This window comes from Scyliorhinus canicula, chromosome 16 (assembly GCF_902713615.1).
Source record: "Scyliorhinus canicula chromosome 16, sScyCan1.1, whole genome shotgun sequence".
Lineage (NCBI taxonomy): Eukaryota > Metazoa > Chordata > Chondrichthyes > Carcharhiniformes > Scyliorhinidae > Scyliorhinus > Scyliorhinus canicula.
The window spans coordinates 34,178,931-34,202,578 of record NC_052161.1 but is presented as its reverse complement, the minus strand read 5'-3'; the positions used below and the strand labels follow the sequence as shown (position 1 = coordinate 34,202,578).

The 23,648-nt window shown below is 43.3% G+C and overlaps 1 protein-coding gene across 4 annotated transcripts; it reads left to right on the top strand.

Moving 5' to 3' along the window:
- Positions 1 to 17: 17 nt before the first annotated feature.
- Positions 18 to 23,591, top strand: LOC119950699 (zinc finger protein Pegasus-like). 4 transcript variants are annotated; one of them, XM_038773352.1, is made up of 4 exons: positions 18 to 244; positions 6,618 to 6,782; positions 18,215 to 18,397; positions 22,544 to 23,591. In XM_038773352.1, exons 2-4 carry the CDS (start codon positions 6,650 to 6,652, stop codon positions 23,467 to 23,469), a joined length of 1,242 nt encoding a protein of 413 aa, XP_038629280.1. In that variant the 5' UTR covers positions 18 to 244; positions 6,618 to 6,649; the 3' UTR covers positions 23,470 to 23,591. The 4 variants fall into 4 exon arrangements, with proteins under 4 accessions (XP_038629280.1, XP_038629281.1, XP_038629282.1 ...); XM_038773353.1 differs by lacking the exon at positions 18 to 244 and adding an exon at positions 678 to 797; XM_038773354.1 differs by lacking the exon at positions 18 to 244 and adding an exon at positions 876 to 1,268.
- The last annotated feature ends 57 nt before the right edge of the window (positions 23,592 to 23,648 follow it).

The window sequence follows — 23,648 nt, the reverse complement described above, 5'->3', positions numbered from 1 at the left end:
GATGTCACTTCCAGCTGGCTGCCCGTGGATGTGTCCCGGCTCAACTGTGACATCTTCGCCGGCCTTTTGTTCCCTTCGTCTTCGGGGACTGCAGCCAAAGGGGAAAGCGGCCGGAGAATATTCCTGGGACAGTCATCAAAAGCGAGTGGGCCCACCCCCACCTCTCTCTTCCTCCCCCAGTGGGTGGCCCCGCTATGTTTTGCTGTTTAGAAGCCGCTGTCGAGTGAATGGAATTAAGCTGAAGGTATGGAGGAGGGAGACTCTCTTTCTTTCTTCTCTCCATTCCCACCCCTGGCCTGATCCCGCTTTAACAATTCAGCAGCTCCCGGGTGGGCCGTTTGAAAAATAACCGAAAGGGCTCGAGCCGCCTTTGCCATCGGCCGAACGCACAACTTGTGAAGTGAGGGTGACGATTCTGACCACGGACCACCCCTGTTTTTTTCTTTTAACCCATTATTTTGTGTTTCGACAGCTGTTGTGGAGTAGGGGGGGAGGGGGTATTTTTGTGGCTTGTCACTATTTCAAAATAACGCGGCCCTCTTCAATGTTAACTTTGAGCCGAGTGCTCTGAGTGACATTCCGATCGGCCAATCGGAGATCGCGCCGCAGGGATGTTACGCTGATTTGAACCAATCGGCGCGAGGGTGGGGGCGGGGTTGCCGTTTGGGGCCGGGTTGTTGGGAGTCCCCACAACAGCCATTTGTAGACGAGTCAACGGCTCCCCGGCCTTGCAGAGGAGGTTTGGCTGGAAAGGCAAAGGGATCCATTCCTTTACAGTAGTTAATCGTGGACCAGTGGTATTTTAACCCATCCAATTTTAAACGCGTAATAAAATAAATGGACATTGTATTGCTTGAAAATAATGCGACCGTATCTGCTGCCAAGGACAATGTTTCATTTCGATTTCAGTGGGCAGAAGGGGTAACCGGTGCAAACCCTCCCCCCTGCACACCGTGTGCAGCAGTTAATACATCCGTGTTTACAAAGCTTCACATGAAGCACTCCTTCCTGCCGCTAAACCCATAGAAAGAGCCACTTAACGTAAATAAGCATCACAGTTATATTCTAAGCACACAAAGTAACTAACAGGCCTAATAGCCTGTAGCCGGCAGATATGTCGCTGACTGTGCATTCAACCATTCCACATTTAGGGGTCTATGAAAGGGACAAAGAAATGCTTATGGTAGCAGGGTCTGAAAAGCTCTTGTGTTTAAAAACTAGCTCAAAAATGCAGAAGAAAATCAAAGGGCTAATGTATTTTTAAAAATGTAAGTACACCATAGTTATAAAGAGTGCTGGTTGATTACAGTGGCTTGCGTTTTTTTAAATTCACGAACGAGATTGTGGTATTTCTGGCAAAGCCAGCATTTATTTCCCATTCCTAATTGTCCTTGAGAAGTTGGTGTCGAGCTGCCTTCTTGAATTGCTAAAGTCTGTATAGTGTAAATACACCCATAGTGCTGTTTGGAAGGGCATTCATTGACGAGATCCAAATCAGGACAGTGTGACCTGTTCAGTCTTGTAGAGGTTGCAGGTTTGCAAGATGCCATTGATGGAGCAAAAGTTGCTGCAATGTACATCTGTAGATGGTACACATTGCAGCCATGGTGTGCCTGTGGTGAAGAGAATGAATAATTGCGACGGTAGATGTGGTGCCTTTCAAGGTTGCTTTGTCTTGAATGGTAAGTGTCTTGACTGTTGTTGAGCTGAATTTGTCCAGGCAAGTGTTCCATCACATTCCTGAGTTGTGCCTTGTCAATTGTGGAAAGGCTTTGGGAAGTTAGGCGGTGTGATACTAATTGCAGAATTCCCAAAAATTGACATGCTCCTGCAGCCATAGTATTTATGTAGCTAGTCCAGTTAGGTTTCTGGTCACTGATAGTTCCGAGGATGGTGTGGATTCAGCGATGTAATGCTGTTAAATATACCTATAAAATTGTAAATATTCCAAGCCCTGTCGTAAACAAATAAGTTAGGTTTTGTAGATGTTTCTAAAGATAGGTAGCAAGTAGAAGTAGCAAACAGATTAGTTTAAAAGAGGAAATTTCAGTGCTGAGGAAGATTGCCGCCAGCGTGCAGGGAAGATGCACTGGAGTTGGAGAGATATTGGCTGCAGACTGGGACATGTAGCTGAGGAGGCTGAAGGAATAAGGCCAGGTGAGGCTGTGCTAAACAAATTTTTTTCATTGTGGAACGGAGCAAGCAAGAGGCAGAAAAAATGGAGTTTGCAATGGCTGAAGAGGAGGACTTTAGAAAAGTTAAATCTAGAGGTAATGGAAACATCAGTATTCTTGAAACTGCAGGGTTCAGATTAAGGCAAATGTGGAAGACTTGGAAAGGAAACACATTATTCTGATGTTGGATACATATGGGATTTGAAGGTCAGTCCAGAATAATAACAGGTCTACATTGTGCATTGTCTGGTTAAGCTTTACCAATTAATGAGTTGGATAGCAAAGCAATGGAGCTTCAAGCAAAATAAATATACAAACTTTGTTCTTCCAGTGTTCCACCTGGGAGTATTGTGGCTCTTTAAAATTTACTGGCCAAAGTGTCTGACAACAAAGATGGCTTTGGAGTTGAAGCTAGTGGTGGAGTGATGGTCTGCACAATGGTCAACTTGCATGTGGAAACTGACTATACCACAAATGTGATCAACAAGGGTGCTAAGGAAAAAATGTGGGTATTTCAGAATTGACTGTCGAGGTAGTATTGTTTATTGAGAAGAAGGGTTCATGGAGGTTTACTTTTTATTTCTGTAAAGGCGCATGTCATGTGTTTGGGAAAATTTTGACCTTAAAAATAAAATCATAAACCTGACGCACTATTAATTAATTAGACTTCAAGCCAATTTCTTTTGTGATCACTACTAGATTTAAGTTGTTTGTGTACATATGCAAAAAAAATGGTTTTAATTGAATTGGAGTATTGAGATATTTTATTATGAATTCATTATCCTAAAAACCTATCTGGTTCACTTCAAGGAAGAAAATCTGCCATCCTCACCAAGACTGGCCTGCATGTGACTCTAGCCACTCAGTTCAAGGGCAACTAAGGGTGTGCAACAAATGCTGGCCTTGCCAGTGACACCCACGTCACATGAAAGAATAAAGAAGAAAAGTACATCACTCGGCAAAATATGATAGGTGCTGGAAATCTAGAAATACGGTTGCAGAGTGGTTAACACTGCTGCTTCACAGCACCAGGGACCCAGGTTCAATTCCAATCTTGGGTGACTGTCTGTGTGGAGCTTGCACATTCTCTCCGTCTCTGCATGGGTTTCCTCCCACAGTCCAAAGATGTGCAGGCTAGGTAGATTAACCAATTGACCATTGGTTAGGTGGGGTTATGGGGACAGGATGTGGGAACGTGCTCCGGTAGGGTGCTCTTTCAGAGGGTTGGTGCAGACTCGATGGGCCAAAAATGGCCTCCTTCTGCACTGTAGGAATTCTATGACATCTCAAAAAGTTTTTCGGTCCCAAAACAACAGTGGTAGTGTGGGACATGGTATTAATCATGTGATTAGTGAAACATGCAGCATGGGTAATACAGTAATTATGGGTGACCTGAATCTACATAGAGACTAGGAAATGGAAATCGCTTATTGTCACAACTAGGCTTCAAATGAAGTTACTGTGAAAAGCCCCTAGTCGCTACATTCCAGCGCCTGTTCGGGGAGGCTGGTGCGGGAATTGAACCCATGCTGCTGGCCTTGGTATGCTTTACAAGCCAGCTATTTAGCCCACTGTGCTAAACCAGCCACTAATGTGGAGAACACGTTTCCGGAGTGTCTTGAGGATGGTTTTCTAGAGCAGTATGATGAGAAAATGGTGAGAGAACAGGCTATTTTAGATCTAATATTATGCAATGCGAAAGGGCTAATAACAATACATGATGGTACATAGGCAATGGATAGTCTTTAAATAATTATTACATAGGTTACAGCAACTATACATTCCTTCAAGGCACAAAAACACAATCAAACACGGCTAACAAAGAAGTTAAGGACTGTATAAGATTAAAAGGAAAGGCTATTATGTTGCCAGAAATAATAGTAAACCTGAGGATCAAAAGGATTTTGGAATACGTCAAAGGAGGACCAAGAAAATGATAACGGGAGAATAGACTTGTGAATGCAAACTAGCAAAACGGACTGTAAAAGCTTCAATAGCTATGTAAAAAGGAAACATTGGGCTCAGACAAATAGTCCATTACATGCAGAGTAGGGATAATTTATAATGGAAAATAAAGAAAAGGCAGAGCAGCTAAATGATTACTTTGTGTTTATCTTAATTGAGGAAGATGCAGGAACTCTCCCAAAATTAGAGAGGGGCTAGGGAGAATGAGGAATTGTTGGAAATCTGTATTAGTAAGAAGGTTGGAGAAATTAATGGGACTGAAGGCTGATAAGGTCCTGGGACCATATATTCTACATCTGAATGTTGAAAGCGGTAGCTCTGGAGATAGTGAATGCATTTGAGATCATTTTCCAAAATTCTATAGATTCTGGAATGGTTCCTGCAGATTGGAAGATAGAAAATATCACACCACTATTTACAAAGACAGGGAGAGAGAAAATGGGGAACTAAAGAGATGATAGCCATCCATCAGAGGTAGGGAACATGCTGAAATCTCTTCCAACGGATGTGTATGGACACTTAGATATGATCTAATTGGGCATAGTTAGCATTGATTTATGAATAGAAGATCATGTTTGATGAACCTGTTGGGAGTTTTTTTCGAGGATGTTACCAACAGAATTGATCAAGGGGATTTTCAGAAGGCTTTTGATAAAGTGCCTCACAGGAGTTTGGTCTACAAAATTAAAGCAGATTGATTGATTGATTAATTGTCACATATACCAAGGTACAATGAAAAGAACACGAGATAGGTAATATATTGACATGGATTAAGGATTGGTTAACAGGTGGAAAGAGAGTAGGAATAAGTGGGTCATTCTCACATTAGCTGCCTGTGACTAGTGGGGTACAACAAGGATGAGTTCTTGGAGCCCCAACTGTTATAATGTATATCCGTGTTTTGATGTGGGGACCAATTATACACAAGCTTGCAAATGCTACAATGCTAGGTGAGAATGTGAGTTGAAGAAGATTTAAAGCAGCTTCAAGAGGATTTGAACAGACCAAGTGAGTGAGCAAGAATGTGACCGATGGAATATAATGTGGCAAAATGTGAGGTTATCCACTTTTGTGGGTGGAACAGATACACAGGATATTTCTTCAATGGTGAGAGATTAGAAAGGATAGATATGCAAAAGGATTTGTGTATCGTCGTCAGCAAGTCACTGAATGCTAACATACAGGTGCAGCAAGCATTTAGGAAGGCTAATGGTATGATGGCCTTTATTGCAAGGTGATGTGAGTACAGGAGTAATGAAGTCTTGCTTCAATAGTGTAGAACCTTGGTTAGACTGCCCAATGGGGCACTGAGTGCAGTTTTGGTCCCCTTACCTTAGGAAGGATATTATTGCCATAGAGGGAGTGCAACAAAGGTTCATCAGATTTGTTTCCAGGATGGTGGGAATATCCTATGAAGAGAGATTGGAGAAACTGGGCTTGTATTCTCCAGAGTTTCAATGAATGAGAAGCGATCTCACTGAAACCTACAAAATGCTTAAAAGGGATAGACAGGGTAGATGCAGCTAAGATGTTTCACCTGGTTGGGGAGTCTAGAACCAGGGGACACAATTTCAAAGTAAGGGGGAAGTTACTTCGGACCAAGATGAGGAGACATTTTTTACTCCGAGTTCGAATCTTTGAAATTCTCTATGCTAGAGGATTGTGGAAGCTTTGTCATTGAGTATGTTTAAATCAGAGATTAACATTGCCAAATAGCGGTGATTATAAAGGTACAGGGGTATAGTGTGTCGGGGGGGAAAAGGCATTAATATATAGGATCAGCCATTGAGTAGTGGAGTAAGCTTGATCAGCTGGTCCTATGTTTGTATTTCCATCATTATTTGTTTAAATGTTAATATGGTACTGCTGACTGCAAAGCAATAATGCAACGGTGGCACAGTGGTTAGCACTGCCGCATCACAGCGCCAGGGGCCAGGGTTCAATTCCGGCCTTCGGTGACTGCCTGTGTGGAGGTTGCACGCTCTCTCTGTGTCAGCGTAGGTGTGCTCCGGTTTCCTCCCACAGCACAATGATGTGCAGTTTGGTGAATTGGCTAGGCTAAATTGCCCCATCGTGACCAGGGATGTGTAGATGAGGTTACAGGGAGTGGATCTGGGTAGGGTGCTCTTCTGGAGCGTTGGTGCAAAATCAATGGGCCAAATAGGGATTCTATTCTTTAACTTCAACTACAATGAGCTATAATTTGGAACTTGATATTCTATATTTTCAATTTTCTAAATTTGGCCCAATCCTGGGGAAGGGTGGATGGAGAAAGAAAGAAATGTCCACATGTGGTAGAACTAGAAAATGGATTGAATGAATGGAGAAATTTACTCTCGGCTTCTGATTGCATAAACAGCACTTTTAGAAAATACATTCAAAGCTGAATAATGCAAGTACATGCTGAAATGTTTAATAATATTGTCCCAATAACATGGTCGATTTGAAACACATGATATGAAAATCTTTTTTTTTAAGGAATTAAAGAAGCTTCAATCAAGACTAAGAATATGCGAGAAAAGAGAAATGATTCTGTAGACTTTGTCAAGGATTTTCAAGAGTATCTCACTCAGCAAACACAGCATGTAAACATGATTTCGGGTTCAGTGTGTAATGAAAAGGAACCGGAATTACTTCAGCCTGGTAAGGAGAGAAAATGTTAATTGTAGTAAAATGCTCATGCACACTAACTTAAACATAGATGAAAAATTAACTGTTAAGACAATTGTCTAATATACCACCTCTACCGTCTATTGTTATGATAATGTTTATCTAAAATATTGGATTGAAGCATATCAAGTCTCTGCTTGAAAATTACAAAAACTTTTACAGAGAGAATACAATTCTTAAGCATATACCAACCATAAAGCAAAGTCCAATGGTTCAAATGATTCCCTAAACTAAGGAAACTTTGATTTGGTTAACTTCATATTTGCAACAAACTCCCAGGAAGGTGGTACAATAAAATGAGGACTTATTGTAATTAAAAGGAACCTATATTTACACTTTTCTCAATTAGCAGAAGTATTTAAAATGCACATTTTGAAGTATTTTGTCATTTTTTGGAATCGATCATTGACAAACTCAGTTTTAAAAGAAAAGATTGTTATATCATGCTGACAAGAATTTTGACAAGAATGCTGACATCAGTATTCCTAGCTTGTGCAATTTTTTCACGCCTGATCAGTATTTTACTGTGTCAACGTACTATTGATCCCATCTTACAGTTTGCCCTCAAGTTCCTGCAGTTTGGAAGGATTAGCTTTTGATCAATTTAAATGTCTCATAAATTAACAGTTAAATGGTTTCTGCATAGTCAATGTATCTGCACGTAAAAATGTACTTTCTGTGAAGATATCTAGAATTCAAATGGAATTGACCTTTTATTTCTGCGAAGTACAGTTTGATGTGTTGTATAATATAAAGATGTATTGAATTTGTACATTTATTTTTCCAACTTTGTCTTGCTTCTGGAAGTAATGTCTTTTATAGGGCCAGTTTAGCGGGTATGGGTTCAATTCCCGTACCGGCCCCCCCAAGCAGGCGCCAGAATGTGGCGACTAGGGGATTTTCACAGTAACTTCATTTGAAGCCTACTTGTGCCAATAAATTATTATTATTATTATTGTTAGTTCCTTGAGTTCTGGCAGCCTTTTAATACTTACTCCTGACTATTTTTTATGTTCAACTTGAGATTTGCTGTTCAACTGCAGCCAAATTTGAAGTTATCCTTGTGCAAAATCCATGGGCAGACTCATGGGGATTATTAAATAGTGACCAGAAATAGTCAACCTGCACCAGTCATTGCATCCCAAGACCAGAACAGACATTGGTTGAGTGAACCTGAGACCTATTTGGTCCAAAATTACCCTTTACCCACTGAGGTATTAGGGTATTTGTCGTGTTAAAAGATGAGACAACTTGAGTGACAGAATCATAGAATTTACAGTGCAGAAGGAGGCCATTCGGCCCATCGAGTCTGCATCGGTCCTTGGAAAGAGCACCCCACTTAAACTCACACCTCCACCCTATCCCTGTAACCCCACCTAACCTTTTTGGTGACTAAAGGAAATTTATGATGGCCAATCCACCTAACCTGCATCTTTGGGTTGTGGGAGGAAACCGGAGAACCCAGAGGAAACCCACGCAGACACGAGGAGAACGTGCAGACTCCAGCTGACCTAAACTGGGAACCGAACCTGGGACCCTTGAGCTGCTAACCACTGTGCTACCATGCTGCCCTGGAGTGTGAGTTCCAGCCCCACCCTGTGGCCCCCATATGGGGCTGGTTTAGCACAGGGCTAAATCGCTTGCTTTGAAAGCAGAACATAGAACATACAGTGCAGAAGGAGGCCATTCGGCCCATCGAGTCTGCACCGACCCACCTAAGCCCTCACTTCCACCCTATCCCAATAACCCCTCCTATCCTTTTTTGGTCACTAAGGGCAATTTATCATGGCCAATCCACCTAACCTGCATGTCCTTGGACTGTGGGAGGAAATGGAGCACCCGGAGGAAACCCACGCAGACACGGGGAGAACGTGCAGACTCCGCACAGACAGTGACCCAGCGGGGAATCGAACCTGGGACCCTGGCACTGTGAAGCCAGAGTGCTATTCACTTGTGCTACCGTGCTCCCCCTACCTGGCTCAGGTTGGTCATTCCCAAGACTCTGTACAGGGGCTGGTTTAGCTCACTCGGCTAAAACGCTGGCTTTTAAAGCAGGCCAGCAGCACGGTTCGATTCCCGTACCAGCCTTCCCGGACAGGCGCCGGAATGTGGCAACTAGGGGCTTTTCACAGTAACTTCGTTGAAGCCTACTCGTGACAATAAGCGATTTTCAATAAGCGAATCCAGTGTGTGTTAGATCTACTGCTACTCTATTATTCTCTTGCCTCTTCGCCCAAGTCCTATTGACCTAAGCTAGGCCCGGAACCATAATTTATTAAATTAGAAAATCCTCAGAGACGTTCCCTATGTTTGTTTTCCCTGGTAGTGGAGTCTCCGTGTAGTGGAAACTGCGGCATACCCATTATTGACCAGCTTTACGATTTGTACTGGGATTCCTTTAGTCTCTAATAGCAACAACGGGTAACTCGAAGGACTGCAACTGATGCAATGGCTGCCATTACTCTTCCGACTTTCCACCAACAATACTACATTGCCATCTAGTCCTGATGACTGGCTGAGTCCGCCAATCACCTGGCCGTTCCAATGGCCAGCTTCACCTGCACCCATTCCCTTAGTGATTGCTTGATGGCTTTCTTCCATAAATGTCTTGGGAATACCAGGGCCCTTTCCACAGCTACCTGGGCTATTCGACCCAGGGGTGTCATCGATATTTAATGTACCGTCCCACTATAGACTGAATGCATAGCCAGTGAAGACCCGGCCTGTAAAGTGAAAATCTCCCACAGAAAAGCAGTCAACCATCTGTAAGGAAACAGCGTGGTTATTGTTGCACTCTTTAACCTTCCATAAATGTACCTGTTCTGTCTGTCAGAAAGCATCGCTGTGTAGGGGAGTTGTAAGGGGATTAACTGACAACACGATGGAAGAATCGTTACTGATGGGCTTCAGGGTACTGCAGGATCAAATGATGTAATGCTGTGATTCAATACAACATTCGCGTGCTATCAGCAGGATGCCATCCACTCCGGAGCTGCACACCCATGGGATCCTACTCTGTACATCCACCCATATTTCTCCACTCCCAGTGATTCAAATCTAAATTCTCTCCCCCCCCCCCCCCCCAAAAACATATGTTCTGTTACCATGTTCCTGCGGTATACTCTTCAGAAATCTTATTGTGTCTCCCTTGCCCCAGTCACAGGCTGTTTAAGTACTAATCCCTGTTCTTCCTGTAAATTGATAAGGTGCCAAATCTTGTATGTTCAATATCCGATGTAACATTATCTATCAGGTCCCAAGCAAGCATCTCAGAAGTCCACCCCTTAGACTGTGAATCTGCTGCATTAAGAATGGCGAGGGATAGTCGTTTTAACCCTTGCATTATGCATTTATGCATTCTCCCTGGGCCCGGACCATTGTAAGTTCGTATTCGGTTCCTCTTGCCGTGAGCCACAGCCCCCCCCCCCCCCCCCCCCCCCCAATCAATGGTCTCTTTGGCCACCATGAGGCATAATCATTCATATCGGAGATCTGTAGTTAATCTAAGGCTGGATTAGATTAGCAAACAGTTCCACCACACCTCCCAGGAAACTTTGTCTCTTTCTTCCTTCCTAGTCTTTTGAATTCCTAGAGCTATGCAGATTTGGTAGTTCTTGGTTAACTGCTGCAATACTCACCTTGCCCAACTAGCGGACTCCATATGATTGCCACAGATCTCTAGCAGGGTTAGGATAAGTCGGGCCAAATTATAGGTCACTTCTAAGGTCACCATTGTGACATTATGTAACACTTCTTTCGGCCTCCCTACTTTGACTATCCCGTCAGTGGGTGGTGACATGGTGGTTGGGCACTTGGTCAGTTTATCATATCAAATGTTGACAAATTAAAGTACAATCCAGTCGACTAATAACATCTATGCAACGTTCTTGAAAATATTGCCCCTCCAATCCTGGTTCCCACATAAAAAAATAGGCAAATTTGTCCATCCTGCTGTGACATTCACTCCTGCATTGGACACCCACTTGCTGACGCTGAGCACATGTACCAGAATTGTCCCATACCCGAGCTGGTGTTCCACACTCCTGGTATGTCCACATTGCCAGATGTATCATTAGTGTTGGTTATGGTAGTCTGACCCAGATATGCAGCACATAAATTCGGTTCACAGCAAGGGTCACAATTGTCCAGAATTCAGTATCATCCCACCGGGCTGAATACTGTTCTAGGCAATGTGCCGCAAAATGAAGAGCTTGTCATATGAGGAGCGATTAAGGACTTTGGGTCTGTACTTGTTGGAGTTTAGAAGGATGATGGGGGAAATCCTATTGAAACTTGCAGAATACTGAGAGGCCTAGAGTGAACGTGGAGAGGATATTTCCACTAGTAGGAAAAACTAGAACCCGAGGGAACAGCCTCAGACTGAAGGGATGATGCTTTCAAACACAGAAGAGGAGGAATTTTTTCAGCAAGAGAACATAGAACATACAGTGCAGAAGAAGGCCATTCAGCCCATCGAGTCTGCACTGACTCACTTAAGTCCTCACTTTCACCCTCTCCACGTAACCCCTCCTAACCTTTTTGGTCACTAAGGACAATTTATCATGGCCAATCCACTTAATCTGCACGTCTTTGGACTGTGGGAGGAAACCGGAGCACCCGGCGGAAACTAGCGCAGACACGGGGAGAACGTGCAGACTCCGCACAGACAGTGACCCAGCGGGGAATCGAACCTGGGACCCTGGCGCTGTGAAGCCACAGTGTTATCCGCTTGTGCTTCTCCTGTGCTACCGTGCTGCCCTTGGTGAATCTGTGGAACACTTTGCCACAGAAGACTGCGGAGGCCAAATCATTGAATGTCTATAAGCCAGATAGATAAGTTCTTGATTAATATGGGGAGAGGGCAGGAGATTGGGGATGAGAAACATATCAGCCATGATTTAATGGTGGAGCAGACTCATTGGGCCGAATGGCCCAATTCTGCATCTATGCCTTGTGGTTTTAAGCGAGTCACACATTTCACTGACCTAATCCTGGCAACTCCAGGTCAGGGTAAGGTGTTCTGTGTAAGTTCACTCTTGTCGTTCTTTCTTGATAGGATGATTTGGACGATGCAATGGCTGTCGTGAGTAACCCTATCTGAAATCCACATAATTGGTTTCCTTATCCATTCCCCAGACCTTCCTTTTGGTAATTGCACGCACCACCCTGGATGCAGGCAAAATTCTTTATTAATGTTCACGGTAGGTGCCTCCCATGCTGCTAATCCTGTATCGAGAATAAGTACAGTTAGCAGTGTCCTCCCAAGTTGCTATTGCTCTGGGGGTTTGCCTAATACGAAATAAATAAGTGAGCGGCTGGTGGCTTTCCTGCTGGTAAAACAGCCTGTGTGACCAGTGCTTCCACTTTGCTCTCCCTGCCATGTCGCAACACACATACAGGTGTCACTTATCATTATTACATCGAATGGTCCCTGTCATCTTGGGAGAACCCAGTCGTTCAGAGGAACTGTTTACCATAACCTTCTCGCCTATCTTCGGTAACTCTTGGGATCCCTGACCCCCATGTTTAGTTCCTGATTTGATATCTCCCTTGTTTTGTTTCTGCTTTGATATCTCTTGTTGTCACACCTCATCTCTTAACTCTTTTAATTGTTCACACAATGCAATCATATATGTTCTGATTTTATCTCAATGTTCTGACATCTTCACTACCTGTTCCCTCTGGGAGCTGCATAGCCCCACATCTCATTTTTAAAAAATATATTTCATTAGGGTTTTCAAATTTTACCGACTTTATAGGGCCAGATATGACCAAAACACACACTTGCAGTAATTTATATGCATTGTGGTTCAGGCAGTAATTTGCCATCAACCTGTCTCTTGCGGTCGTCTTCTCTTCTGTCTGTCCCGGGTTCTTTTGGGATGCTTTCGTTCTCCCTCCTCTTTTTCTTGCCTGTACGGTGACTAGTCCCATGTCACCCCACCCCTTGTCCCTCCCTACCTTATTGGTTGCTGCCGATGAACAGGTCATGAGACAAGTTGCTGAACGGCTTCTAGATCCTGTTAAGCCTTCTTCCGATCACCAGCTGAGCCGGAGTCTCCGGCGGGTGATCAGGGAAGCAAAGGCCAGGCTGCCCGTCCCCTCCCCATGAAGAACTCTGGCTGCTCAGATATCCCAAAGACCACCACTAGTGGACATGGATCCACCTTCACTCCAACAACCCTGGATACAGCTTCAAAGAAGGAAGTCCAGTACTCAACAAGTCTGGGACAAGACCAGAACATGTGGGTGTGATTGGGCTTTACGTCACCGTTCACATTTGTCCTCCACTTTGGGAAGAACCTGCTCAAGTGCTTAGGTGTGCCCTGTGCACCACCTTTAGTTGCATTAGGCTCAGCCCCCACACGTGAAGGTGAAGTTTGCCCTGTGAAGTGCTTTGATCGAGAGTCCTCCCTGCCTAGTTCTTCCTCCCACTTTGTCTTTGTCTCGTCCAGGGGTGAGCGCATCTCTTCTAACAGTTGTCCGTACATGTCTACACATTTCCCCTCCCCAGCTCGTCCGCGTTCAGTATTTTCTCCAGCAATGAATGTCCTGAAATCTGCGGGTACGCGTCATTTCCTTGCAGAGGAAGGTTTTGACCTGTATGTACCTTGGTCTCTCTCCCTCTCTGAAGCCGAAAGTTCCCCGTGTGTTCCCCCAGGGTCGCTACTCTCCCCTCTGTGTACATGTCCCTAACCATCAGTATCCCCTCATACTGTCTACGCCTTTTGAAGGAGGTGTCCATTGTTGCGGGAGTGAACCTGTGATTATTGCAGATGAGGACCATGGTGGACATTTTGGTTAGTCCGAAGTGCTGTCTCATTTTATTCCACTTGGCTGCTACCACCGTGGTTTTCGAGTATCTGCCCGGGGGTGGGGGTTGGGGGTTGGGGGTTGGGAGTGCGGTTGTGGCTAGTGCTCAAAGCGATAACCCTGCACAAGAACTCTCCTCCATCCTCATCCACTCTGCTCCCAGTTCCTTGACCCATCCCCGTACTCTTTCTGCGGTGGCTGCCCAGTGATAGAACTGGAGGGCCAGGCCTCCCCCATTTCTCCTCCCTTGTAGGACAATCTTCCTAATTCTCAAGCTCCCACCCCCCCCCCCCCCCCCCCCCCCCCCCCCCCCAAAACAAACACCATGATCAGCTTATCCACTGTGTTGAAAAAGATCTGGGGGATGCAGATCAGGAGGGATTTGAACAGGAAGAGGAACCTGGGCAGTCTGCACTCCTTTTGACCATCTGCACTTCCCCCCCATGTGGGCGAGAGGGAGTGAGCCCCACTCATCCTACCAATCTTTAGTTCAAATGGGGTCAGTCCGGTGGTCTGGTTCGGGTGCTCGAGGTCACATTAAGAATACCAGAAGTACATCCACCTACCCCTGACCTGTTTGCATTGTGGCTTTAGCAATAGTAGTTTTTGGGTTTCGATTCATCCGTTCAACCATGCCTGAGCTTTGGGGATGCTATGGTATAAGGGTCCTTCCTGGTTATTCCCTTATCTCCCCTTTATATTTTGCCATTACCCTTTGGCGGATGTTGTTCCTCCTGTGGGTGCAAGGGTTCTCCACCTCAATCCCCTTCCAAGTTGCAGGGACTGCGCTGATTTCTCCCAGAATGCATCTCAGTACCACCCTCTGAGGGTGAAGATGAGACTCGAAGCCTAACAAGGTGAGACATGTTTGTTCAGCATGTTGGAAATTTCAAGAAAAGCACATGGGACTGATGCAAGAACAACGAGGACATTGGGATATTTTTCAAACAAACCAAGTCCGTGCCAAAGAATGTATACCACCATTGAAAAGGAAGCCTTAGCCTTGCTACTAGCCCTTTGGCACCTTTGAAATGCACTTAAAGAATGTACATATTCTCGTGTGAGCTAAATGCCCCCAACAGATATGGAACCAATGCCCCGACAATATCAGAGAGGAAACGTGGAACACGCAGTGGGAACAGATCAAGTCAGAAACTAAGTGTTTAAAAACACAATTCAGGGAGGTTTGAGGAATGGACAGAGTAATTGGGGGAGGGCCAGAACTGAGGTCATGCAGAATCCCAGACCGACCAAGATTACATGGAACGGAAATATATAGATTACAAATAATGTCCGACAACAATCAACAAAGCTTTGTTTGGACTGACCATAATCCACTTGCGTTATAGAGACGTTTAAAACCTGGAATAGTAATTCCATTGGAGTTAATTATTACAATAATTTAACTTTAAAATTGTACACATTAACGGAAAGGGTAATGTAATGTTGGATGCTTTGTCATGGGTTTCAGGGCTGACTAGTTACCAATGTAGAGACTGGGAAGCATAGTTCTGTAATAGGGGTGGATTGGATGGATATGTGTTTGTGATTTATATCTTCCATACCTCATAATGAAATATCCGTGCCCCGATGTTTCATTCTTTTAGGGTGGAGGTATGTCAGGGTCCTTCCTGTTTATTCCCTTATTTTCCCTTTTTTATTTTGCCCTTTATCATTATTGATTCATAGGTGGTTAACGGACATGCACCTTTAAGTCAAACAGCAGAGAGAATGAGGATTTCAGAAGTTACAGCAGAGAACACATTAGTTTGAACAGGAGCTTCAGACTTTTTGGCACCAGAGAGAGAGATGGGGTGGGACTTGGTTTGATTGATTGGCTGGAGTCCAATGAATTGGCCCAAAACACGGTTCTCTACCCGGTTGCAAGTGGTGCTTGGATCCTATCCTAGTGAAATGATTTCCGAGTCTTCCCTGGATATCACGGCCGCCTCTGTCTCTATTGCCATTACGGCCATCTTGTAAGCTTATTTCACTTGCTTCACATCTATCTCATTTGCCCATTGCAGAAAAGCTCCATGATCGTTACCCACTAAGTACAGGTCCAGAATCTTATGCTGCTGGCTGAATCCCTCCTTTAGCATTTAAAAAAATACAAGATTGCTTTGAGGAGAATTCTGCACTCCCGAAAATTATTTGTAATCTATTCATTTCCGCTCCACGTAATCTTGGGCGGTCTGGGATTCTGCATGACCTCAGTTCTGGCCCTCCCCCAATTACTCTGTCCATTCCTCAAACCTCCCCCAATTGTGTTTTTAAACAATTAGTTTCTGACTTGATCTGTTCCCACTGCGTGTTCCACGTTTCCTCTCTGATATTGTCAGGGCATTGGTTCCATATCTGTTGGGGGCATTTAGCTCGCACGAGGATATGTACATTCTTTAAGTGCATATTATGGACCTTGTACATTTCCTCCAGACTTCTCCAAAATTCTGTATTGCCGCAATTAGGTCGGAGATTGGGTAGTTCCTTTAATACCACTGCTTCTCCCACAGAGTAAACAAGGTGTGCATGGTTGTGATTAGTGTGAAGTGTGTGCGAGATCGGCCACTGTTAGGCTCAGTACCTCCCTTTGTCTTGTCTCAATGGATGCAGCTCTGACAACATGCTGATTCTCCCCTTCGTCAAGGAGGGTCGGGTAAATGGCCATCTCTGGAGCTATTGGTTGTATGGCTTGATTGAGTCTGCACCAACCCTCCGAACGAGCACCCGACCTAGGCCTAATCTCCCTATCCCCATAACCCCACCTAACCTTCGGACACCTAGGGACAATTTAACATGGCCAATCCACCTAAACTAAACATCTTTGGACTGTGGGAGGAAACTGGAGCACTTGAAGGAAACCCATGCAGACACGGGGATAACATGCAAACTCCACACAGTCACCCAAGGTTGGAATCAAACTTTGCTCCCTGGCGCTGTGGGGCAGCAGAGCTAACCACTGAGCCACCGTGCCGCCCCATGTTTGAATCCAGTTTTTGTCCCCACCACTGTTCCGATACAGCCCTTTTTAAAGTCAAAACTTTCAACCGATGTGACTGTGACCAAGGTAAACTATTCCCCCCTCCTACTTCTAAGCCGTTGACATGGTAGATCACACTATTCTCTTCTAATGCCTCTTCTCTGTTATCTAACTTGGTGGAACTACAGTTGCCTGTTTTCTTAGTTTAACTATATAGTCATATCCAGAAAATTATCTGATTCACTTCCTGCTTCTGCACCATTACCTCTAGAGATCCCAAAGGTCTATTTTCTCCCACACACCCCGCTCCTATTTCTCATATGCATGCTGCCCCTCAGTTCTGCAAGTAAGCTGTTGACACAGTTCTTTCTCACCAATACCTCTCTTGATTGTTCCACCTCTAATTATTTTATTTATTTATTAGTTCACGAGTTGTGGGCATTCATTGTCTAGACCAGTATTTATTGGCGATTCCTAATTGCTTTTGCGAAGCTGGTGGTGAAGCTGCCTTCTTGAACTGTCCCGGGCAATATGGTGTAGTACACCAACAATGCTGTTAAGAGCATTTCAGGAATTTGATTCAGTAATAGTGAAGGAATGGTAATATAGTTCCAAATCAGGATGGTGTGTGACTTGAAGGAGAAATTGCAGGTGGTGGTGTTCCTATGCAGCTACTGCCCTTGACCCTCCATGTGGTAGGGTTCACGGATTTGGGAGATGCTGTGGAAGGAACCATGGTGAGTTGCTGGAGGGCATCTTGTGGACACTGCTGGCATGTCGATGGTGAAGGAATTGAAAGATGAAGGTATTAGATGGGGTGCCAGTTAAGTGTACTACTTTTTCCAGGCTTCTTGAGTGGAGCTGTGCTAATCCGACAAGTTGAGAGTATTTCATTATGCTCCTGACTTGTGCCTTGTAGGACGTTGACAGGCTTTAAGGAGTCAGGAAGTCCCTTGCCTCCCGAATTGCCAGCCTCTGTTGTGCTCTTGTTGCAACAGTATTTATATGGCTGGCCCAAATCAGTTTCTGGTCAATGGTAATCCTTAGGATAGTAGTCAATTTGTCACATTGATTGTCAAACATTGCTAATATTGCATGAGCAGAAATTTATATCAATTGAGTATTGGGAAGATCAGAATCGTTGTCTTCGGGCGCTCCACAAACTTTGTTCCCACGTCACTGACTCCATCTTTCTGAGAAAAGTTCTGACATTGTTTGCAGTCTTGGTGAACGAGGTGTGCTTCCAATTATGTTTATTCCACCACCCAGACTGCCTATTTCCACTCCCCATCCTCACGATGGCAATGAGCCTGCCAGCCATTAGTTGTTTAATGGTCCAATACCATTCACAACTGGATATGATGGGACTTGCAGGGCTTGGATCTGGGCATGGGGCAAGAATTATAATGTGTAATTCGAAACATTTATTTTTGTAAAAACCTCAACAGTAACCTTGGTTTATTAGTCTTGTATTTTTATATAAGTATATGCATAATAAACAAGTATGCCTGCTTAATCTATGGTCTAATAGTATTTTATTTGTAATCCTATTTGGAACTACTTTTAAAATTTGTGAAGTTGTCTTAGTCAATACTTCTGTTTTTATTGGCAGCTGGGACTGAAAATCATCAAAATGGAATCCACCATGCTTCTGTTGAAGTTTCTCTTGATGATGGCACTGGAATGATAGGAGAAGGGCCAGAAAGAACGGTTGATGGAAAGCTGAAGTGTCAGTACTGTAACTATGCTAGCAAAGGGATAGCACGGTTGATGGAGCACACCAGAATGCACACAGGTAATAGATTGGATGGAAGATTGGCTTACACAATTCAACACCAACTGTTGAGTTCCTATGTTTGAATATAGAACTGATTTGGTAAAATAATGTGACTACCCACTTGCCATTGATTGAATTATTCATTCATTCATTTGTGCTCTGCACAAAGGTAGGTCCTTCGTTCATCATCTTCATCCTGAGCTGTTTTCCTGGCATTGTTTTGTCAGTGGTTTGCCATTGCCTTCCACTCTCAGGAGCAGGATGAGGAGGCAGATTCCAAGTCTCTCAACTAGAACAGGAATTTGACTCGTGCTGTTGGGGTTATTCTGAATATTTGTTAGCTAACCGGACCCCTATGCTATTCATAGAATGCCTGAAAACAACTTCAACAGCTCCTTATACCATTAATTTTAGTATTCCTTCCCAGCTAATATTCCTGTTGTTCAACATTTTATTGTGAAAATGAAGGCTTTGTTGGCACCAAACATTTAGTTTTGAGCGTATTTTGATAAAGAATTTTGCGATTTACATATCACTTCTTGTAGTCTCTGAGACTTGAAGTATATGAGGTTGGAACGACTTCTTTTAACATCAAGGCAGCATTTGACCACCTGTAGAATCAAGGAGCCCTAGCAAAACTGAAGTCAATGGAAAAACTCACCCAATGGTTGGGGCCATTCACAGCACAAAGAAAAATGGTTGTAGGAGGAATATCACCTCAAATCCAGGATGTCATGGCAGGTGTTCCTCAGGATAATGACCTAGTGTAAACTATCTTCACATTCTCCGTCAATTACCTTACCTCCATCATACATCAGAAATGGGGTCGATGTTTGCTGATGATTGCACTCTATTTAGTACTGTTTGTGGCTCCTCAGATGCTGAAGTAGTCCATTCTGGCACACAGCAGGAGCTGGACAACATTCAGGCTTGGGCTGATAAGTGTCAAGTAATATTCATGTCACACAAGTGCCAGGTTATGACAATCTCCAAGAGAATCTTGACTATATCCATTGACATTCAAATGCATTCCAATCACTGAATTCCCCACTAATGATGACCTGGGGTTATCATTAACCAGAAACTGAACTGAACTAGCTGCACAAGTGGCTACAAGAGCAGGTTAGAGGCTTGGAATTTTGCAGCATCTCCTGACTCCCCAATGTTAGGACAGTCAGGCGTTCAATGGAAGATGCTCCACTGACCTGATTGTGAGCAGCTCTGACAACACCGAAGAAGTTCAACACTTAAGGACAAAGCAGCCTGCTTTGGCATGCCTTTAATCATCTAAAACATTCAATTCCTCCACCACTAACACAAAGTGGCAGCAGTGTGCACTTTTTACAGGATGCAGTGCAGCAACTCAACAAGGCTCCTTCATCAGCACCTTCCAAAATCACACCCTCTACCACCTCCAAGGACAAGGGCAGCAGATGCATAGGAACACTGCCACCCACCAAGTTGCCCTCCAAGCTACACATCTTCCTGACTTGGAACTATATGATTATTGCTTCACTGTTGCTGGGTCAAAAATCCTGGAACTTCCTTCCTAACATCACTGTGGGTGTGCCTACACAAGATGAACTACAGCAGTTCAAGAACAATGTTCATCATCAACTTCTTGAGGGCAATTAGGTTTGCACAACAAATGCTGGCCTGGCCAGCAATGCTCTCACACCATGAAGGAGTTGAAAAAATGATTGTCCTTTTAGCAACTGGGTTGAAGCTGCATAAATTCACTTCACCTCCGAGAATATCAGCAGTTAACTTGATCTGGCTTCGATGCACTCTGCCCTTAAGAGGTGAAACAACATTATGCTAATCTACAGCACTTGATAAATTTATCAATTCCTTACGTGCAGAGGGGTGTGGACAGTTGCTTCTGTACAAATGTGTTCTGGGTGAACACTTTCATGGATTTATGCTTAATAACATTTCACAACATTTGTTTTTGCAAGGCCAATGTATTTGAAATATATATTGCTGTCTGGGAATGCAAGCTACAAGGCTCATGTTGTCCTGAGCAGTTAAAATTTGGGGTTACTGGAGATTGAAGGATGGTCAGTGTAGGATTTCAAAGACGGATATTAAGTGATATTGATCAAAGAATAGATACCATGTTCCATAAAGGAAACCTTAGGAAGAGGTATTTGTTCCTGATATATTGATCTAGACTTTTGGTCAGTGACAGGAATGGTGCTTGCTGTTCATTACACTGACAGTCACCCACAAACATTAGGAGAACTTTTGATGCAAATTATGCAATTAAGCCATTTCTAGTATGGTGCCCTCTCCAGGGGATCTGGGTGCCTAAACAAGACAAGAAAGAACAAGGCTCTTCAAATTAGACTAAAGATTTCTGAGTTATGGAGTATATACTGGGAAGCCTGAAGTGGGAAATATGAATACATTTAATTCAATATAAAATCATATACAGAAAGTGGAATTAAGATTGGGAAAATTGGGATTAAAAGAGATGAGAAACAGAAATGTGAAAATTATTTACAAACAAAATCTCAAACACAACTTTGAAGATTGTTTGGCAGTGATCATCACTTTTCATTTCAATTAAACTTCATCTACTCTTGATTGCAGTGAGCCTAACTTTTTTCATTTTTATTGGGTAACTATCATAACTTGACGCCATTAGTGATATTGAGTCTATTTGCGACAACTGTTGCAGTGCAACAGTGAAAGAATGGAGCATTCTTGACAACAACTTCTGGATTTTTCATTTAGATGGACATGTGTGATTGTTACAAGTTGCTTTCTGATTTAGGCCATAATAACGGATTGTTAGCCTCACCTTTGTTAATATAAACTTGTGGGTCAACATGTAGTCATTTTTTAAAATGCTCATTATTAAATTGTCACAGTTGTTACTATATGTCTCCCTTTCAGTAAAGTGGAGAGCATCTGTGCAATTACTTGATGGTTTCCTTTTGGTACGTGTGTCTTCCTATTATTGATGTGTCCGTTCACAGAATGATTGCATTTCAAGATCCTTTCTTTGCCTTAATTTCCTTTTATAGGAAAATCTGTGGTAGAAGTGACAATAAGAAAATAACTTCCTTGATCTGCAATTGTACATTTATTCTGTTAATATTATTGGACATGAGTGAATTTTTCATTAATTCTTCACTCATTTCCTGCTCCAAAATGAGTTCTGTAATGTGATAGCCAGAGCATTCTATCTATCTATCTATTTTCACATTCTATCACTTTTAAATGGTTCAAATTCCTACTTTAGTAGTTGTGAAGATGTAAATTTTGATTGGGCTACAGGATGAAAAATAGCCTTGTTAAAGCAGGAGTCATTGATGTACTATTCAAACTAAGGGGCAGCAGGGTAGCAGGGGCAGCAGGGTAGCATGGTGGTTAGCATAAATGCTTCACAGCTCCAGGGTCCCAGGTTCGATTCCCGGCTGGGTCACTGTCTGTGTGGAGTCTGCACGTCCTCCCCCTGTGTGCGTGGGTTTCCTCCGGGTGCTCCGGTTTCCTCCCACAGTCCAAAGATGTGCGGGTTAGGTGGATTGGCCATGCTAAATTGCCCATAGGGTACTAATAAAAGTAAGGTTAAGGGGGGGGGTTGTTCGGTTACGGGTATAAGGTGGATACGTGAGTTTGAGTAGGGTGATCATGGCTCGGCACAACGTTGAGGGCCGAAGGGCCTGTTCTGTGCTGTACTGTTCTATGTTCTATGTTCTAAGTACATTACATGTCATGTTCAATTTTTGTGCATTTCCCCATTCCTTTTCCTGAATACAATGATTCTGCTGGTGTACAATTCCATAGATGCCCATGGAATTTTTTCTCATTCAATGTTATCTCTTTTTCGTCAGGTCATGTTGAATAGTTGACTGGTCCTCCTGTTACATCTTCATATAATTGCATTTCCCAGCATGAATCGCCTCTTGACATCAAAAAGAGTAACCCTGGACCCTCACTCCCTCCCTAGAAACACAAATGTCATTTTTGTTATACTGCTTGTGGTGAGATCAGCTAACTCAGCACAAACCTTGAAGCTTTCCTCTGTTTTGGGAAGCTCAGTGGTATTTATATTTATCTCCAGCCTGAAAAAGAGAAACCTTTCAGATTTTGCACAAAGTTTAAAGTTTTTAAAAAGAAATAGAATAACTTGCTGATCTGTTCTTTCTCATGCAGGTGAGAAACCCCACAGATGCCATCTATGTCCATTTGCTTCAGCTTATGAGCGTCACCTTGAAGCACATATGCGCTCACATAGAGGTGAAAAACCATATAAATGTGAGCTTTGTTCCTTTCGCTGCAGTGATCAAAGTAATTTATCCCACCATCGCAGGCGCAGGCATAAACTACTTCCTCTGAAAGGACGCAGGACATCACTGACTAATAAGAGAATGATGGGAATTTTACAGAAAAAATCCAGTTACTCCCTGAGTTATGGAAGAAGACCTTTGAGTAATTTCAGTCCTCCCATGGTGACGCAGAAGACAGATTACCTTGATGAATATTCTCATAACATCTCTGCTGAATCTTATGAGTGTCTGACAAAAGCACAGACTAGTGGAATATCAAGGGATGTACAGGACATGATGGTGGATAATCCATTAAACCAGCTTTCTGCCTTAGCTGGCCAGCTTTCCAGCCTTTCACAAGATGACCAAACTCCAGCATCTTCTGATATGACCTGCAGGGATGAGAAACCATATCTGATACCACACTCTATGGGACCAATAGTTACCACTGTAGTTTCTAGTGTGGCTCAAAGCTCATCCAATGCTAGCCCTGATAGACATCATGTGCATAATCAAAGAACCTTCAGTCCTGTTCCAGGCCCTAATAGTGAACGCAGTGCTCACATGAGCTCACCCTGCATGACGAACAGCCAGCCGAGCACACCTGCTCCTCCAATTCAAGTCCAGGATCCCCAGCTTCTGCATCATTGCCAACATTGTGACATGTACTTTGCAGACAATATCCTTTACACTATTCACATGGGGTGCCATGGTTATGAGAATCCATTTCAGTGTAACATATGTGGATGTAAATGTAAAAACCAATATGATTTTGCTTGTCATTTTGCCAGGGGTCAGCATAAGCAAACTTAATATTATTTGTATTAATAAAGCTATTAAAAATTATTCAAAATTAATCTTGTTTTATTCAGTGGTAACTTTTATATCTCAATCCTGTGTAAAACTATAATAAAAGTTAAATTAGTTTACAATCATTTTATTTCAAGAAAACGTAAACTATATTTTCTTGGTTGCCGATGACTTAATTCCTC

Coding starts and splice junctions, on each gene's coding strand:
- LOC119950699 (XM_038773352.1), top strand. CDS start 6,650: ATGCGAGAAAAGAGAAATGATTCTGTAGACTTTGTCAAGGATTTTCAA. Junction 6,783..18,214: donor ACCGGAATTACTTCAGCCTG/GTAAGGAGAGAA, acceptor TTTTATTGGCAG/CTGGGACTGAAAATCATCAA. Junction 18,398..22,543: donor GCACACCAGAATGCACACAG/GTAATAGATTGG, acceptor TTTCTCATGCAG/GTGAGAAACCCCACAGATGC.